The sequence below is a fragment of the Xiphophorus hellerii genome, chromosome 11 (assembly GCF_003331165.1).
Source record: "Xiphophorus hellerii strain 12219 chromosome 11, Xiphophorus_hellerii-4.1, whole genome shotgun sequence".
NCBI lineage: Eukaryota > Metazoa > Chordata > Actinopteri > Cyprinodontiformes > Poeciliidae > Xiphophorus > Xiphophorus hellerii.
The window spans coordinates 12639409-12655948 of NC_045682.1; the positions used below are offsets into that span (position 1 = coordinate 12639409).

General features: G+C 36.7%; 3 protein-coding genes across 11 annotated transcripts in view; 1 reads left to right on the top strand and 2 right to left on the bottom strand.

Moving 5' to 3' along the window:
- The window catches only part of sipa1 (signal-induced proliferation-associated 1), a 67044-nt gene that overhangs the window by 34160 nt on the left and 16344 nt on the right, over positions 1-16540 (bottom strand). The gene's annotated exons all lie outside the window — the stretch shown is intronic.
- Positions 2461-7227, top strand: LOC116727946 (uncharacterized). Of its 2 annotated transcripts, XM_032575645.1 has the most exons (7): positions 2461-2761; positions 3589-4262; positions 5072-5117; positions 5200-5291; positions 5716-5826; positions 5956-6238; positions 6368-7227. In XM_032575645.1, exons 1-7 carry the CDS (start codon positions 2738-2740, stop codon positions 6578-6580), a joined length of 1443 nt encoding a protein of 480 aa, XP_032431536.1. In that variant the 5' UTR covers positions 2461-2737; the 3' UTR covers positions 6581-7227. The 2 variants fall into 2 exon arrangements, with proteins under 2 accessions (XP_032431536.1, XP_032431535.1); XM_032575644.1 differs by having other exon boundaries at positions 2462-4262.
- On the bottom strand, positions 7347-15114 carry LOC116727944 (uncharacterized). 5 transcript variants are annotated; one of them, XM_032575642.1, is made up of 14 exons: positions 13189-15114; positions 13052-13099; positions 12419-12635; positions 11763-11838; positions 10902-11207; positions 10732-10810; positions 10571-10647; positions 10084-10281; positions 9911-9997; positions 9404-9657; positions 9172-9300; positions 8477-8614; positions 8230-8347; positions 7347-7883 (listed from the first exon to the last, which is right to left on the bottom strand). In XM_032575642.1, the coding sequence occupies exons 2-14, from the start codon at positions 13063-13065 to the stop codon at positions 7666-7668; spliced, it is 1911 nt and encodes a 636-aa protein (XP_032431533.1). In that variant the 5' UTR covers positions 13066-13099; positions 13189-15114; the 3' UTR covers positions 7347-7665. The 5 variants fall into 5 exon arrangements, with proteins under 5 accessions (XP_032431533.1, XP_032431528.1, XP_032431532.1 ...); XM_032575637.1 differs by having other exon boundaries at positions 10571-10650; XM_032575641.1 differs by having other exon boundaries at positions 10732-10813.

The following is a 16540-nucleotide window of genomic DNA, read 5'->3' on the forward strand; positions in this document are numbered from 1 at the left end:
AAAATGTTTTTAGCTCGGTTTTGTCTTTCAGCTACACCCCCCGAAAAAAAACAGAGAAACAAATTTGCTACTAACCTAAATTGTGCTACTAAAGGTTGTTTTTGTGTTTTGTCTTTTAAGATAAAAATACAAATATAACCAGACATATGATATTTGTAAGTGTAGATGTTTCTTTCTGATAATGACATCAGATAAACACGTAAAGCTTTAGTGCAATGATTAAAGAACGCATTCGAATGCGACCTGTTCTGATCACATCGTTAAATGCATTTATTTTGTGTTTGTGCACCTACTAGACCTGATCTGAATCTTGGCCACTGCATTCTTTAAAATTCATCAACAAGTGCACAAAAAAGACGAAACCAGTCTCTTCACAACACTCTGGGTTTAAAAAGAAAAAACAACTGGCTTCTCAAAAACACGACGTAATATCATATGAAATTCTTCACTCTTGCGTACAGATCTCATCAGTCACTCCTGATGCTTGTGCGCTGAACTAAAAAAAAAGGCCTGTGCACGATCTGCAGATATCTACTTCCTCTGAATACAGCTGCAGGCTACAAGTACACATGGCTGACATCATCATTGTGGCAGAGTTGAGTCAGTTTCTAATAAAAGTACACGCTGCTGAAACTGTGACCCACTGTCCACGCAGAGCGATGCCAGTGAGAAACACAATCGATCCCTCTTTCCCTTTATACAAAGACACAAATTCTTCCTTGCTGCGATTAGCGCGCACGCATGTATTCCTCTCATGAAGATATGGTCAATCTATTGAGACAAAATATGCAAGTGTCCTCCTCCGACAGAACCACATTAATTCAATCTGTTCATCATCTTCACCTGCTGAATTCGTTTTAGGGTTGGCGGGGTTAATCGATGGGCGAAAATCTGAGCCCACCCTGGACGGGTCGCAGTTCATCACAGAGCGATCTGAAACACGAACACCAACTCTCTGCACGCATCAAGAGAATCGATGAGTCTCCGACTAACTTGTGGGAGGAAACCCGAAAGGGAACATGCAGAGAAAAACACCTGGGATTTGAACCCACAACTTTCTTCTTGTGCAGCAGCAGCAGCAGCACAAAGCCTTGCCCTGCCATGACACTCAAATATGTGCCACATATAATTCTGGTGGACAATATTTTGAATCTTTAAGTTTACTTTGTCCGTCCAAGGATCTTTGACAAAGCCAGCTACTGAGGCGACTAATTTACCCAGGAAGATAATAAATTTGACTAAATTGCATGGCTGCATTCGTCCACAGGTTGGAAATATTTAGCTGAAAATGTTACGATTTGTAAACTTTTTTAGAAACTTGGAGATTCATTATTATTCAGTGCCTTTTCAGTGACTTATACACACCTTCTGATAACATAACCGTATACAGTCACTGTATTTAGAGGAAGTGTTTGACTGTGTGCAATAGAAGCATCTGTTTGCTACGGGGGAAAGATTTTGTTTCAATTAAACTTTTGTTATGGATTAACTACCTGCATTTGTGCCCTATGGTCTATTTTGTGCTAATAATCAAAAATCTAATTATTTCTAGCTTAAATGAGACACACAGGCATCACCTCTACTGTATCTCTGTCCCTCTGAAACCAGGAGAAAATTCAGAGGATTTGGAGAATCACACTGAACATAAAGTTTCATAATATCCAGATAACCTCCCACATTACGCAAGTGTGGTTACTTTTCAGGTTAAAAATTTAATACGCACAAACTGAACATTATTCTTTAGAACAAAGTGTTTAAACTGAAACGTCAAAGAGAAGTTCACCAAACTGCAAATACTTTTTAAAAACTAAATGATGTCAAACAGACTCTATCAGTGTTTGTCCTTAAATACAATGTTGTTAGAAACAGCCGACCCAGGTTCTCCCGGTCAATGCAGGCCCCCCTTTTCATTTCTCCACAGTAAAGGTCAATGTTGCGACAAAAGACAATATGACAATTTTTTCTAAGTTTTCATAATTTCTTCAATCTTCACATGTTCCTATTCTCAAATTGGGTTCAGCCACCTTAGATTTCATAATCTAGTTTGACTTTTTTAATCTAAATACCTCAAACATCTAAGACATACAAACAGAAAATCAAAAGGACAGGGGACTGGCATCCCGACACCCAATAACCCCTCTCTTAGTCACTATTCAGATAAGATATGAGTTATTTCACATCACTGGGGAAGAAGGTGGATTCTGTTTGGGCCTTTTTTATGGAAGTAAATATGTGCCATCAGAATTTGAATAAAAAATGCCTCTGAAATTTGAATGTTGTATATTAGTGCTTACTTTTTCAGTGTTAAAATAAATTCAGAATATATTTTTAACCTAAAAAAAATTCAGTGTCATTATTTGTACATGAAAAAAAAATTCAGTGTCATTATTTGTACATGGTTGCAATTTTCATTTATTAAAAAAATTCACATTCCTATTTCAAAGTGATCAAATTTTCAATATACATATTTTTCACAGTTTAAATTTTCAGTGTTAAAAAATTCAGCATATAAAAAATTTCAACTTTTCAAAATTCGAATGCAATAATTTCAGTGTCCTCCAATTCAACTTGCTCAAATTCGCTGTCTCAAATTCAACGTCTAAAAATTCGCTGTAAAAATGGCGAGGTTACTTCAGGTCACAGACATTAGCAATGGATGTCAGATTCCAGGACCCAGCTAATCACGTGACACAACCGTCATATTGAAGAAATACCAGCGTCACCGAGGCTGGCGACCATGGAGGCGAACGCAAACCCAACGGTGAGTTTAATGCTTTCATGTTTCTGTAGTATATTTTATTTTGCGCATGAAGTTTGATACATTACCTTAAATCTTGATTTAAAACACGGTTTTGGGTCGTTGTTAATCTTACACCATGTAGTGCTGGCATATTACCTCTCGCTACCTCCTAGCCCCCCCAGCCCCTCCCCGCTGCCCCTCACCCAATTTACCCCGTTTTATTTCAAAAAGAAATACCACTTGCGTCAAGTCTAGAATCTTGAAAGAGAACTGATGGGTGGCGACTTTCTGGGTTGTTTGATGTTGTCTTAGGTGAGACTGAGACAGGCAGTCTTAGTAAAGTGTAATTTTTCAGGAGATGCTACCGCTAATGTACTAAGCTAATATGGCTGCTGCCTTGTGTGCTTCAAGGAGGGGCTGTGAACACTTCCGACATTAATTATAACCACAAACCCATTCTGTTCAGCTACTGTATTGTTCAGGTGACTTCATTTATGAATGAATTAAGACATTTATTGTCATTACAACATCATCCAAAATACTGCTTCTCTTATCTGACAAATGTTGATATACAATATTAATTTACATTCTTTTTACCTTGCGGTATAAAACCTCGTTCTGTTACTTAGCAACACTATAAACAACTCCCTTTGTTTTTTCAATTGATTTTAACTCATTTTCAAGAAAAATATATGCTTGTAAGTACATCTGTTAACTTATTTTAGACTAAATATCATAATTTAATTTATATTACTGTGATTTCCCAATACTGACCTACTGATTTCAAAATACTTTTTTATTTTACTGACAATTTTTTTGACATGTTTTTTTTTTTCTCTCTTTTCAAGGAACTTTTGCTGGATCACATTTTTGATAGACTCCGTGATCGTTTGGAGCATGTTCTTGAACGTATGCCCCTGGATCTGGATTTCCTGGACTTTATCTGCACTCAAGAACTAGTTTTTTTAAATGCCATGTCTTGTCAGATAGATGTTCCTTCAAATATTTTGGACGCGCTGGCTCATTTGCACAGACTAATTAATTTAGAAAAACAAAGTGAAGAACAACAAACAACTGTTGTGCATATTGAGCAAGGACCAGCTGGGCGACAACGGATGGTCATATCCTCAGACTACCTTTGCAGTCTTTTAGAACTCCATCTCCCTGTCCCATGCATCGCCAAACTCTTGGGTATATCTAGACGGACTGTATATCGACGGATGGCAGAATCTGGTCTTTCAGTGAGGGCATTATACACCACCATGTCAGATGATGACTTAGACCAATGTGTGAGAGACATTAAATCCAGGCAGCCTCACTCTGGGTACCGAATGGTAAAGGCCCTTCTGCAAGCCAGAGGACTGAGGGTGCAGTATGATAGAGTCAGAGCGTCCATGCATCGTGTAGACACCATTGGAATGGCATCACGTATGGTCCAGCTAGGATGCATAGCTCGACGGACGTACTCAGTTCCTGGCCCTCAGTCTTTGATGCACATTGACACCAACCACAAATTAATACGGTAAATCATTTATCTTTTTCAGTGAGGGGCTTCTAACTTTGAAGTGTGCTTGTTAAATAGATTCAACTCATGTAGAATTTTTTTTTTTTTCATAGCATGTCTTATACCTTTTGGAAATAAAAGCACAACTTTTTTCAGTATTATATACATTGGTGTATAAAGTGTGACCACACCAGCCAGTGTCCTGCATGTTGTGCTTCAATATAGCCAAATATAAGCAGTACCTGATCTTCCTCTGCAGACCTCGCTTCAAATTAAATTCAAATATTTTCTTATTCTAAAGGAAAATTAAATGTTGTAACTCATTAATTTAGGTTATTCAAAGAGTTATTGCAGATAGTGATGACTGCTGGCAGGAAAGATCTCTTGTAGTGTTCTGTATCACAGTCAGTCTAAAGAAGCCTTTGACTGTAAATACTCTATTTTCTCAAGATAGTTTCATGAAGATGTTGTCAGAGTCAGGGTTGCCCAGCATTTTCTATTTATGAAGAATCCTTCTTTGCATAAGTATCTCCAGAGGTTCCACATTTGTCCCCAGAACAGAACCAGCTTCTTTATTAGCCTTTTTAGTTCCCTGGTTCTGATATTGCTGCCCCAACAGATGACGGCTGAAGAGATGAAGCTCTCAACAACAGACTGATAGAAGATCTGCAGCATCTTCCTGCAAACTTTGAAAGAACTTAACTTATTCAATAAGTCCAATTTGCTCTGTCCCTTCTTACAGACATGCGTAATGCAAGAGAAGCAAGCCTTTTTAGTGATGATATTTAATGATGATGATGACATACTGTATTTTCTGTTCTTTTTAGGTACAACATTGTTATCTTTGGTGGCATTGATGGTTTTTCTCGAAAGGTGCAGTATCTTCTATAAATTCATAAATGCAGAATTTCATAAGCTATGAAATTGACTGTTACATTTTTGCTGTGTTGTGCAGATAATGTATCTTGGTACAGCTCCCAACAACCTGGCATCTACCACACTCGCTTTCTTTCAAGGTTCAGTGGAGGAGTTTGGTTTCCCCCTCAGGTAAAGGTTTACAGTCCATCTTAATCCTTTTGAGCCAAGGAAGAAAGATTAAAAGTCAGCATCAACTAACTTTTCTCCAAAATATAGGAGCTTGTTTTATATCAATAGGTTTTGAGTAATGATGAAAAAGTGAAACCTTACCGTAGAACAAGACATTTTCCAATATTATAACTTAGAATTTTGGAATAATATGTAGTTCCACTGTCAGATTATGTCGCTTATAACTTTTTCATCAATATTAAGAACTTATAGACTTAAAAAGAGCTTGCTGAAAAGTTACTTGTAAGTTAGTTTTGTCTAATCCCCACTATTTTGTATCTCCAAAATATATTTTTGGTTACAAAGAATGTTTGAGCTATGCTAAAATTTGTCATTAATGTTGTAATTATAGGCAAATTATGAATACGTTACACACTTATTTTAGGGTACGTGCTGATCAAGGGGTGGAAAATGTGGACGTGGCACGACTTATGTTTATGATTCGTGGAACAGGAAGAAGCAGTTTCATATCTGGAAAAAGTGTGCACAATCAAAGGTTTGTACAAATGACAAGTTTCAATATGTGATGCTTTTCAATGTCTATAGTAACATTACCTTTGTGTGGTTTTCAATATGACATGATTTGAAGGGCAGTTTTTAACCATTTATTACTAAATAATTGAAGGATTGAGCGACTGTGGAGAGATCTGTGGACAGCTGTAACGTGCATCTATTATGATGTGCTACACTACCTTGAAGAAGAGGGATACCTGGACATTTCAAATGAAGCACACCTCTTCTGTTGCCATTATGTCTTCCTGCCACGTCTGCAGGATGATCTGGATACTTTCCGCAGTGGCTGGGACAATCACCCACTTCGAACTGAAAGCAACATGACTCCTAACCAGCTCTGGGTTCTTGGTCGTACACATCATCCAATTCCTGAACCCCACGGTGCCTTGACAGAGGTACATTTTAATTTTACAATTTAATGTGTAGCATGTATACTACCATTCACTGAATTTGTAAAATAGTAATCTACAATGTCTTACTAAGTAAATTTTGAGTTCTCTTGATCCCTTCTTTGTGTTTTCCAGGGTGTACAGATTCCCGAAATTGAATGGGAGGACAGCGGGCTTTCTCTTCACGAAGAGTCAAATGTCACAGTACCAAACTCTAATTTGCAACTGACTGACGAACAAATGGCAGCCTTAAGAAATGCAGTAAACCCAAAAGCCACATCACTGTCATCTGGATGTGACATTTATATTGCTGCAATTCAGTTTTGCGAGCAGTTTTTTACTATGTGAAAGTTATCCATTTTACGGAAGCGTATTGCTATCACGCAGGGAAAAAAATTCGAGCTATCACATTGAGACGTGATAGTTATCTTAAAACGTGATAATTTTATGTCCAGGAAGTGGCGGTATTATGCTAGGCTAGTACAGTGGCTAACAGGACTTGGTCAAGTTTCCCTTCATAATAGCATAATACCGCCACTTCCTGGACATAAAATTATCACGTTTATACAAGATGCGTATTATGTTTTAACAAGATAACTATCACGTTTTAATAAGATACGTATGACGTTATAACGTGATAACGCTCGATTTTTTCCCCCTGAATTATAGCAATAAGCTTCCGTACCAGTTTCAAAATTCACCATTTATGAAAGGTAAAGCAAAATGCTGATCATGTTACCACAAAGGTGAATTTTAGTGTCTTTATGTTTAAGAACATGTTTAAGAACTAAAATGTTCTAAATTTGTAATTTGATTGTTTTTTCTTTACTCAAAAGGAACCTAGTAGGTACATTTGTACATTGTTCTAGGACTTTAAATTTCTTGCATTATAAGAATCAGAAAAAGCTTTGTTTGTCTTATGCAATTTATTTTCTAATACTTCAAGCATATATGAACTCATCTAAGTACAATCAATAAAATTTTGCATAAAAAACAATTTCAGTTTCATATTTAAAACTGCCTGTACAAACAGTACTCAGAGAAATGAAATACCTACTCTGAACATTGTCACTCTAGTTCCTCTAGTTTTGAATGTGACAAAACTAGAGGAACTAGACTAACACAACGTTACTCTCAGTAATACATATGATTACTATGTATCATATGTATTACATAGCAATCATTCATTCATATGAATACATACATATGAATACATTCATACTGTATGTATTCAATTCATATTCAATTCAATACATTCATATGTATACATTCATATGTATTGAATCACATGTTGAATTCATATATGTAATCATCTGACAAAATCAGAAAATTTAACTGATTCTACATTTCAACAAAACTGTTTCATTTGAACAAAGCTGCTTCACAAAGAACTGCTACAGTTTAAATGTAGATTTTTTTTTTTTAAACAGCATTCAAAGCAAGCCAAAGCCAGTTTGCGTAGAGGAAATGCATGCTAAAAACTCATCACTGAAAGATTTGTAACTCCTGTAGTGACAAGGAATTCTTAGCGTTTCGTAGCATGTGGCAGCTGTTGGGTAGTTTCCATGAATAATCTCCACAGACAGACTTGCTGGCAGATTTTCCCATCCGGTCCAGAATTTCATCATTTCTTTCAGTTCAGGTGGTGTGGCTTTGGAAGAGAACAAAGCCACAATCACATTTTCAATTCTAATTTACCATACGTCCGCAACTTATGGATAACTTTGTATGTTTGTAAGACTAAAGTAACTGGAAATATTCAAGACAGTTTTACTTTTTATTAAAATCCACATCAGTTCTAGAGCCACATGTTGAGATAGAGCTAGACTGCACAGAGAGAACACACAAACATGCATGCAATTCAACTGTTTGAATTTTGAGCTAAGATTAAAACTGAATTGTGAGGTACCACTGCAAGCAACTAAGAAAAAAATTCTACAGGGATGTTTCATTGAAAAGTTATCTGAAAATCTCCAATCAGACACTGGTAACATTACCATTTGCAATGAACTGTTTCAGATATCCTGAAATGCGGCATCTGGTTTCCTTTGAGCAGTCGTCATCTTCATCACTTCCGTCATCTGTTTCTGGCCAAGTGATATGCTGAAGTACCACCTAAGTTTAGTAGAAAAAACTAATTGTGTTGTGTTTAACAGAAGTTTGCAAAGAAAATCTTTTATATAAAAGGCATTTCATTAAAACAATAACAGATGCAACACCATAATTCCCGTTATTTAAATATACCTCTGGACACAGGGAGGCTTCCTCCCTTGGAAAAAGCAGCGGTACAGCATCAGGCCGCCGAGTTACCAGTGACCATATTGGGGTTTCTTTCAAGCCTCGTCTAAGCTGCTTTATTTGTCTTGCGACGCGTCCAAGAACCTATTTTAGAAAATGGTAATAGTTTATTTCTAAACAACTCATTTCATTACAGTCATTGTGGTGCTCTGGTAATTCAAACTAATAACAGGGAACAAAGCAGTATACAGTAAAACACAATGTGTATAAAAAAATGTAATTCATGTGACACTGAAGATATGACAATCTTTACAATTAACAACTAATGTAAAAAGATTAATCTTTAAAAGTGAATCACTTGAGTTTTGCAAGACCTCAGAGAAAGTATGAGACTGTTCCTCAGATAGGAGCTAAAGCTTAAAAAGTTGTCATTTGTCTGTGAGGCAATCTAAAGAAATTGAAATCTCCACAGACAGACAAGAGGTAGAATCTTCTTCAAAAGATTCTACCTCTTACCTTTGATTGTTTATAGAAAACACTTAAGATAAATTGGTGCCAGACTATTTAAAAATGTAAAAACAATGGTAAATTTGCACAATTCTTTATCCTTCTGTGTATCAAAATTGAGTTTTAAATAAAATGTAATTAAAAACATAAGTTAAAGAAAAAAATACATGCAGTGGAAATGAATGCTCACTCACTGCATGAAGTAACAGCTTCTCAAAAAGCCACTTCCTATTGTTCTCTGTGGGACAAGGAAGGTCCCATGAATATGCCAAGCTCTGTACTCTTTCCATTTGAGTATCAGAGAGCCTGGATTCTCCTTCGAGCTGCAAAATACATCACAAAGAACTCAGAGGGGAAAAAAAGCAAGAAAGAACTAGAATAGCATAATACACATGAAATTCTATTTTTATTAATTGGGGGGCATACAGGACTGATGGTTTCCCTGATGTCTAGGTCTGGGCAGTCCTCCAGGGTGACAGTTGCTGTTTCTGGACTGCCGCCAAATAGAACATGAATAACAGCAGGACTAAGTCCTGACAGGCGTGGTCCTCCATGAAGGAAAGCGTGGCCTATCATTCTGCCAGCCACTAAGAACATGTCACTTTCAACAAGAAAGTGAGAGGCTGATGGGACCCAGTGGCCAGGTTCTCCTTCGAAAAGTCGTGTAACAATGGAGTTTCCTGTTCAATACATCAACAATATAAGAAAATAAGTAATACAGATGCATAAAGACCAATGTTTAACCCTATACTGCCTCACCTATATTTTGGCTACACAGTGATTTAATTGATTTTTAGAAATATTGTACCTTCTTCATATCAAAATGTACAACAATACATGAAACTGAATGTTTGAATTATCATGATTAACCAACATTGAGCTTTTACACATGACAGATGTTTGTGTAATATAAAGTGAACACAAATGACATACCAAAGTTTATAGAAAAACCCAACTTCAATTTTTCCAGTACGGTTGAAAAAAAAAAGCGGTTTACACCTAGTCCAACAGCAACATCTCCTGCAAGGTAAATGTTTTCACAGGTCAAACATACTTCGAAATGAAAACAAGTTATGTGTAAAACCTGTAACTTTTAATTACTTTACCTTCAAGCCTACAATTAAGGGGGCATGCCCATTGCACATTTGGTCGCTTATAGAAGGAAATCAGAGCCATGTCTTTTTCTGCAGGGCTGTCTCTTAAGTCCATCTTCAACAGCAAGGGGTTCTCCATTGCATGTATTTGGAGGAAATGGTCTGCACAGCGAGAAATGGCCTTTGAAGCATCGCATATGGTATACCAGTCTAAGAGGGAAAAAAAATAAGTTAATGTAGTTACAGAAAAAAGTTTAAATTTGACACAATATTTGAAGAGCTTGGGCATCAAAAACAAAAACCAAAGTAAGGTCAGGGTAAAAAAATAAAAACATAAAATGTAACTTATTTTTTTTCAAAAGTGGTCAATACCAAGTAAGCGTTAGAACACATGCCAAATTGGAAGACAATTTCTGTGTAGCTGAAGTCAATGCTTGTGACTACCATTATTTGTGTCCTAAACAGATCTACATAAGCACTTGCTTTCAACCACACTCACCATCACTGCCTGAAGAATATAATGTAGATGGCCCAGGCATTGTTTCATTCATTTCTTCTGTGGAATGAGGTCCTGTACTTCTGAAACAGTATTTATTATTACACTTGCTTTAGACAAAGAAAACCGTTTTGACAAAATTATTATATAAAGTAAATACATACATTTCTCCACAAGAAGAAGCATGTACTTCTATGTCCTCAGTAGGATATATGTTTGCACACACCGGACACTCTTGCATTGCTGCTGTCACAAAGTAATTGGGATATTGTTGTAGTGAAGCAGACATCTAAAAGGCCACTGTATGATATGCAAACATTTAAACATTTCTTACATATGTCCTTTGCAGGGTTGCAAACATCAACACCAGCCACATCAGAGGGCAAGTCTGTTTCCACACATGACTTTATGTGGTCAGTCAAAAAATGCAAGGGAACATCTACTCTGCATTTCTGACACATGGCCTTTGGCATGTTTGCAAATGCCTCGTCATTCAGCTCAAGAGGATCCGTGCAAAGTTGTTCCTGAATAGGGACTATGAACAGGGTTTTCCCGCCGCGACTCGCAACCTTCAACATTGTCCCGGTATAGCCATCATCTTCAGGACCAATCAAGGTCAAATTGCGTCTTCCCCATCCACCTACAAGAAACTGTGCATTATGACTTTGCTTCAAATCAAAGCACAATATCAATTTGCTTGACAACCACATTCAGAACAACATTTGGTGATGAAAAAAGTATTTCTATAATTACAATCATTTAATTTGTCAATGTTCCATGTTTTGTAAAGTTAATATATCATCTGCCCACTTGCTCTTTTATGGATGCCTTTGTTAACGAGCTGTTCTACTGCAGCAGAGAGTCTATAGATGGCATGTAAAAGAGTTGCCTTTTAGTCCTCCAACATTGTGCGCCTACACAAAATTTAAGGATATATGCAATAACATGCAGAGGATCCGTAGATATGGGTTAAATACAGCCATTGATGGGACCAGGAGAGCATTTTGGAAGGGGTGAGGGGGGCTCAGATTGTTGCTCTGAGACCAAAAGTGGTGTAACTATTTGAACAGCATAACTTGTCTGCCAGTTGTATTTCTTTAGAAGGAAGAAATATTTTAAAGTCTCACACTAACAAAAATAATGAAAAGAACATTTTTAATAATATTAACCTGATATCAGCCACTTCATCACCCACCTGCAGATTTGTAAAGCAGCCAACCCCCTGTAATAGTTTCCAGCTTTGGAAAAAGAACTTTAAGCGTCTCACCCAGCTGTAAAAGAAATATGTCAAATTAAGACTCATCAAAAATGCAAATATACAGTGATTGTTCATAATACAATATTAATACATGCAATGACAGCCCACTTCATCAGATCAACTTGAAATGTTCAAAAATGCAAAATGACATAGCCAATCAGAGAGCAGCATTATTGTAATCAGGCTTCTAGATGAGCTGCTTATGTTCAAATAGAGAATCAGAATGGAGAATAAATGTTATTGAGGTGAATTTAATGGATCCTGCATTCAAAACATAAGCCTGAGTAATTTAGAAATTACAGGTCACCAGTGATTTTCACCCACATACATCTCCAAGATTTCAGGCTGGTGGAAGACAGACCTGATATTTAATGAGTGGAAGTTCTGAGTGGAAATATCTTGTTGATACCAGAGCCTAGTGCAGACTTGATTGACAAGCATCAGACAATAGAAAAGGCAACATGAACTCAGAGAAGAAGTGGTCCCAACCAATGTTCTGCTAAGACGGAGAGCAGAGCTATCTTTAGGGCTGACACAATAGATTTATCAGACTAGTCCACTGTTTAAATAATTGTGGCATTATGAGGAATTACCTCGTTGTGCGTTATGCTCTCATCAATGTGAGCTGTTTTCCGGCCCAATCCCGCTTTCATGTGTATCAGTTGATCATCTTCTTTTGGCGTTTTTTCATAATGTTTTGGTAGTAAATAAAAAACCACATCTAAAGGTTTCATCTTTTTCGCCGGGACCAGGCTTGTTGGAGGAAATCGTCGTTTTCCTCTTCCCCTGTTGTAAAGTCCAGGAAAAGATCTGTTGTACAGAAATTTGAAGATAACCAAATTATATTGTATATTTCATTTCAAACATCACTTTGAAGACATAAATTATGACAAATTAGACAGTAGATTCAAAGAACCACTGAGTAATTTAGACATACATTGCATAATACAAAATAATAAAATACAAGGATTATTCATATGACCCAGTTCAAGAATTATAATAGTAAGTCAATTTTGATAGAAATTGACTTACTATTTCTATCCCAAGTCCCAAAAATGTAATATCTTTTCTGAGAGATTTACATTGTGATGATTAGTTGGTGCAACAAAAGGTAATAATATTTTATGCCATATCAAGACATACAAGTGGAATTTTGGAAAACAAATAAAGGTCTTTATAATAAATGCTTCAAAATTGAATTTACAATAAATAAAGTTGTCATTTACCTGCTCATTTCCATTTGGACAGATGGTTCAGTTTGAGGTACCCTACGACTGTTGGATGACAGAATATATTAGTATACTGCTATGATCAACATATTCGAAATATACATATTCATTAGGCATAAGGGCAACAGTTGAACCTGGCATTCTGGTTGGTGAGGTCTCCTCTTCCTCCACTTCGTGGTCTTTCAGTTAGTAAATTAAGCAAGTGCCTTGCAGATTCAACAATAGCATCCTGACTACTCTGTAGTCACAAAATATATAAAAGAGAAAAGTAGCAGTTGAAAAAGGATCACTTAAAAAGGAATTTACACTTTATAAGAATGATCACTTTTACTCAGGAAAACTCTGTGCTGTAGGGTTGCCACCTTTCAGAAATTAAAATAAGGACGCATGCTACGCCCATGTCACCCTTCTTTCATATGGTGGGATGGCCGGTGGAGTGAGACAGCAAGAAATAAAGTTATGTGCAAATATGTATGTGAAGGCTGGTTCCAGATCAAATTTACCACGGGGGCCAGTAGTCAATGTTTTTTCATGGGGTTATTTACAAAAGGATGAAACAAAAAACAGATGTATTAAATGATCCCTGATCTAGCAGATGGAAAGTGTCATTCTATTTCACGAAAGAAGCTAAAACTGCAGTACCATAAGTTTTAAAGAACAAAGAGACAGTATAATTTCTTCAGCTCCCCTCTTAATTTTTTTAAAAAAATTGCTAGCATTCATCCTCACTGACACTGTTCAGCCTGGGATGTGTGTCTTCCCCCCTCAGGTCTGTATCTTTGCTAGGACATGGTAGAGTATCGGTTGAGGACGTTTTAAAAAGACGCAGGTTGAGAGCGGCTCACCACGACTGCTAAGCTCCTTTTGTACTGCACCGCTGGCCGGGTCGACCCAGGTCCAGCGGTGCAGTACAAAAGGGGCTTAGTGTCCGTCTCTAGGCAACCGTGACATCATCATTGGTCCGAAGCGTTCTGGGGTCCTTGCTAGCTCCCGCCACAATTTAGCTGACCTTAACATATCTTGTGCTTTATTTTCGTAATTATTGTTACACTAAATGTTTATATGTGTGTGATAGGCGGTACTGTCGGACATACAGAAATACGGTACAAATAGCGTCTCCTATACGGGGCGATTCGGTACTTTACGAAAAGGATGGCAATCCTACTGTGCTCTTCTCCCATTAAAACTGTAGAAACTATATCAAACACAAGTAAATCCACAGTTTGGTAGGCAACTGGTATTTTGGATGATGTTGTAATGACAATAAATGTCTTAATTCATTCATAAATGAAGTCACCTGAACAATACAGTAGCTGAACAGAATGGGTTTGTGGTTATAATTAATGTCGGAAGTGTTCACAGCCCCTCCTTGAAGCACACAAGGCAGCAGCCATATTAGCTTAGTACATTAGCGGTAGCATCTCCTGAAAAATTACACTTTACTAAGACTGCCTGTCTCAGTCTCACCTAAGACAACATCAAACAACCCAGAAAGTCGCCACCCATCAGTTCTCTTTCAAGATTCTAGACTTGACGCAAGTGGTATTTCTTTTTGAAATAAAACGGGGTAAATTGGGTGTGGGGCAGCGGGGAGGGGCTGGGGGGGCTAGGAGGTAGCGAGAGGTAATATGCCAGCACTACATGGTGTAAGATTAACAACGACCCAAAACCGTGTTTTAAATCAAGATTTAAGGTAATGTATCAAACTTCATGCGCAAAATAAAATATACTACAGAAATATGAAAGCATTAAACTCACCGTTGGGTTTGCGTTCGCCTCCATGGTCGCCAGCCTCGGTGACGCTGGTATTTCTTCAATATGACGGTTGTGTCACGTGATTAGCTGGGTCCTGGAATCTGACATCCATTGCTAATGTCTGTGACCTGAAGTAACCTCGCCATTTTTACAGCGAATTTTTAGACGTTGAATTTGAGACAGCGAATTTGAGCAAGTTGAATTGGAGGACACTGAAATTATTGCATTCGAATTTTGAAAAGTTGAAATTTTTTATATGCTGAATTTTTTAACACTGAAAATTTAAACTGTGAAAAATATGTATATTGAAAATTTGATCACTTTGAAATAGGAATGTGAATTTTTTTAATAAATGAAAATTGCAACCATGTACAAATAATGACACTGAATTTTTTTTTCATGTACAAATAATGACACTGAATTTTTTTTAGGTTAAAAATATATTCTAAATTTATTTTAACACTGAAAAAGTAAGCACTAATATACAACATTCAAATTTCAGAGGCATTTTTTATTCAAATTCTGATGGCACATATTTACTTCCATACTTTTTCCTTTTCACTGTACTTTATTCTTTCCTTTATCATAAAACATTTCAAATGTTCAGCTTTATAACCTCATATTGTTAACCACTTGCTCTTATTCTCTACGATGGATGTTTGTTTTTCCACTAAGAAAATATTATCCTCCACAAGTTGTATCAAGTAACAGGTTATGGATTTAAGACTGTAAAAAATTATCTTATACATTCCTGCCTGCTGTGGGTTTTTGTATGTTTACATCTCTCTTCTGGGCTGAGTGGGATCGCTTTTCATGTTTGGTCATTTTGGTTTAAAAAAAAAAAACAACAACAACTTTGTAATAATATTTTAGTTACATATGCAACTGTACCTCACGGTATCATATTTATCTCTAATCAGAAATGCTCTCAGCTTTGTGGAGGCTGCTAATTATGATGAATTAAAAGCAACAAACGCAGTCAGTTCTTCGCTGGTTTCTTTTTGCCATGCAGTTCATGCTGTCCAGGATTTTTCTTAAAGACATTGACAGCTAGAATATATAGAGAGAGGCTGCTGCTAGCTGTCCTGTGTAGCTCAGATCATGCTAACAGGGCTGGGCTCTGTCCCTGGGAAACTTAATAATGAATGAATGAATGAAGGCAGCGGCTTTAAATCCTGCAACTCAGAATGGAAAACCCAGAAGACAGATAGGATCTAAATGTTGTTTTCCAATGTTTGAGGCCCATAAGGAAGAATGATTTCTTCTCAGATCTGAGCATTATAATAGAGAGACCCATCCATTCATTCCACTCAGGCCAACTTGGTATCAAAATTAGATTAGATTATTTTTTATTTTTGAGTGTAAAATAATTAAAAAGTATATAAATAAAGCATAAAGTGAACTCTAATGCCCAACATTTTCTCACGGCATCTTCCATCTTCTCACTGAGTATCTGAATAGTATAAGGCCCAAAAGTCAAAAGGTGTATTAAAATAATCTGTTTTCTCTCTGAGAAACTAAGATTTTGATTAGAGTTAAAAAATTCTTGTTTTCTTTGACAGAAATATGTTTGTATTAAATTAAACTGTAATTAAACTGGAGTGATTCCTTACTTGTTGGATCAGACATGCAAATGATTACATATTAGTTTGAGTTAGATAATTTTGAATGATTTTGAAGAGAATATAAATTATGCAACGCATGATATAATGATAGCGGACTATATCAGTC

What these genes read in the sequence shown, in the direction of transcription:
- LOC116727946 (XM_032575644.1), top strand. Translation starts at nt 3,562, where the DNA reads ATGTTTTTTTTTTTCTCTCTTTTCAAGGAACTTTTGCTGGATCACATT. An exon ending in ACCAACCACAAATTAATACG is followed by an intron (nt 4,263 to 5,071) that starts GTAAATCATTTA and finishes TGTTCTTTTTAG; the next exon opens with GTACAACATTGTTATCTTTG. An exon ending in GAGTTTGGTTTCCCCCTCAG is followed by an intron (nt 5,292 to 5,715) that starts GTAAAGGTTTAC and finishes CACTTATTTTAG; the next exon opens with GGTACGTGCTGATCAAGGGG.
- LOC116727944 (XM_032575636.1), bottom strand. An exon ending in TCAGGGAAACCATCAGTCCT is followed by an intron (nt 9,301 to 9,403) that starts GTATGCCCCCCA and finishes TGTATTTTGCAG; the next exon opens with CTCGAAGGAGAATCCAGGCT. An exon ending in AGAAGCTGTTACTTCATGCA is followed by an intron (nt 8,615 to 9,171) that starts GTGAGTGAGCAT and finishes TTTCTAAAATAG; the next exon opens with GTTCTTGGACGCGTCGCAAG.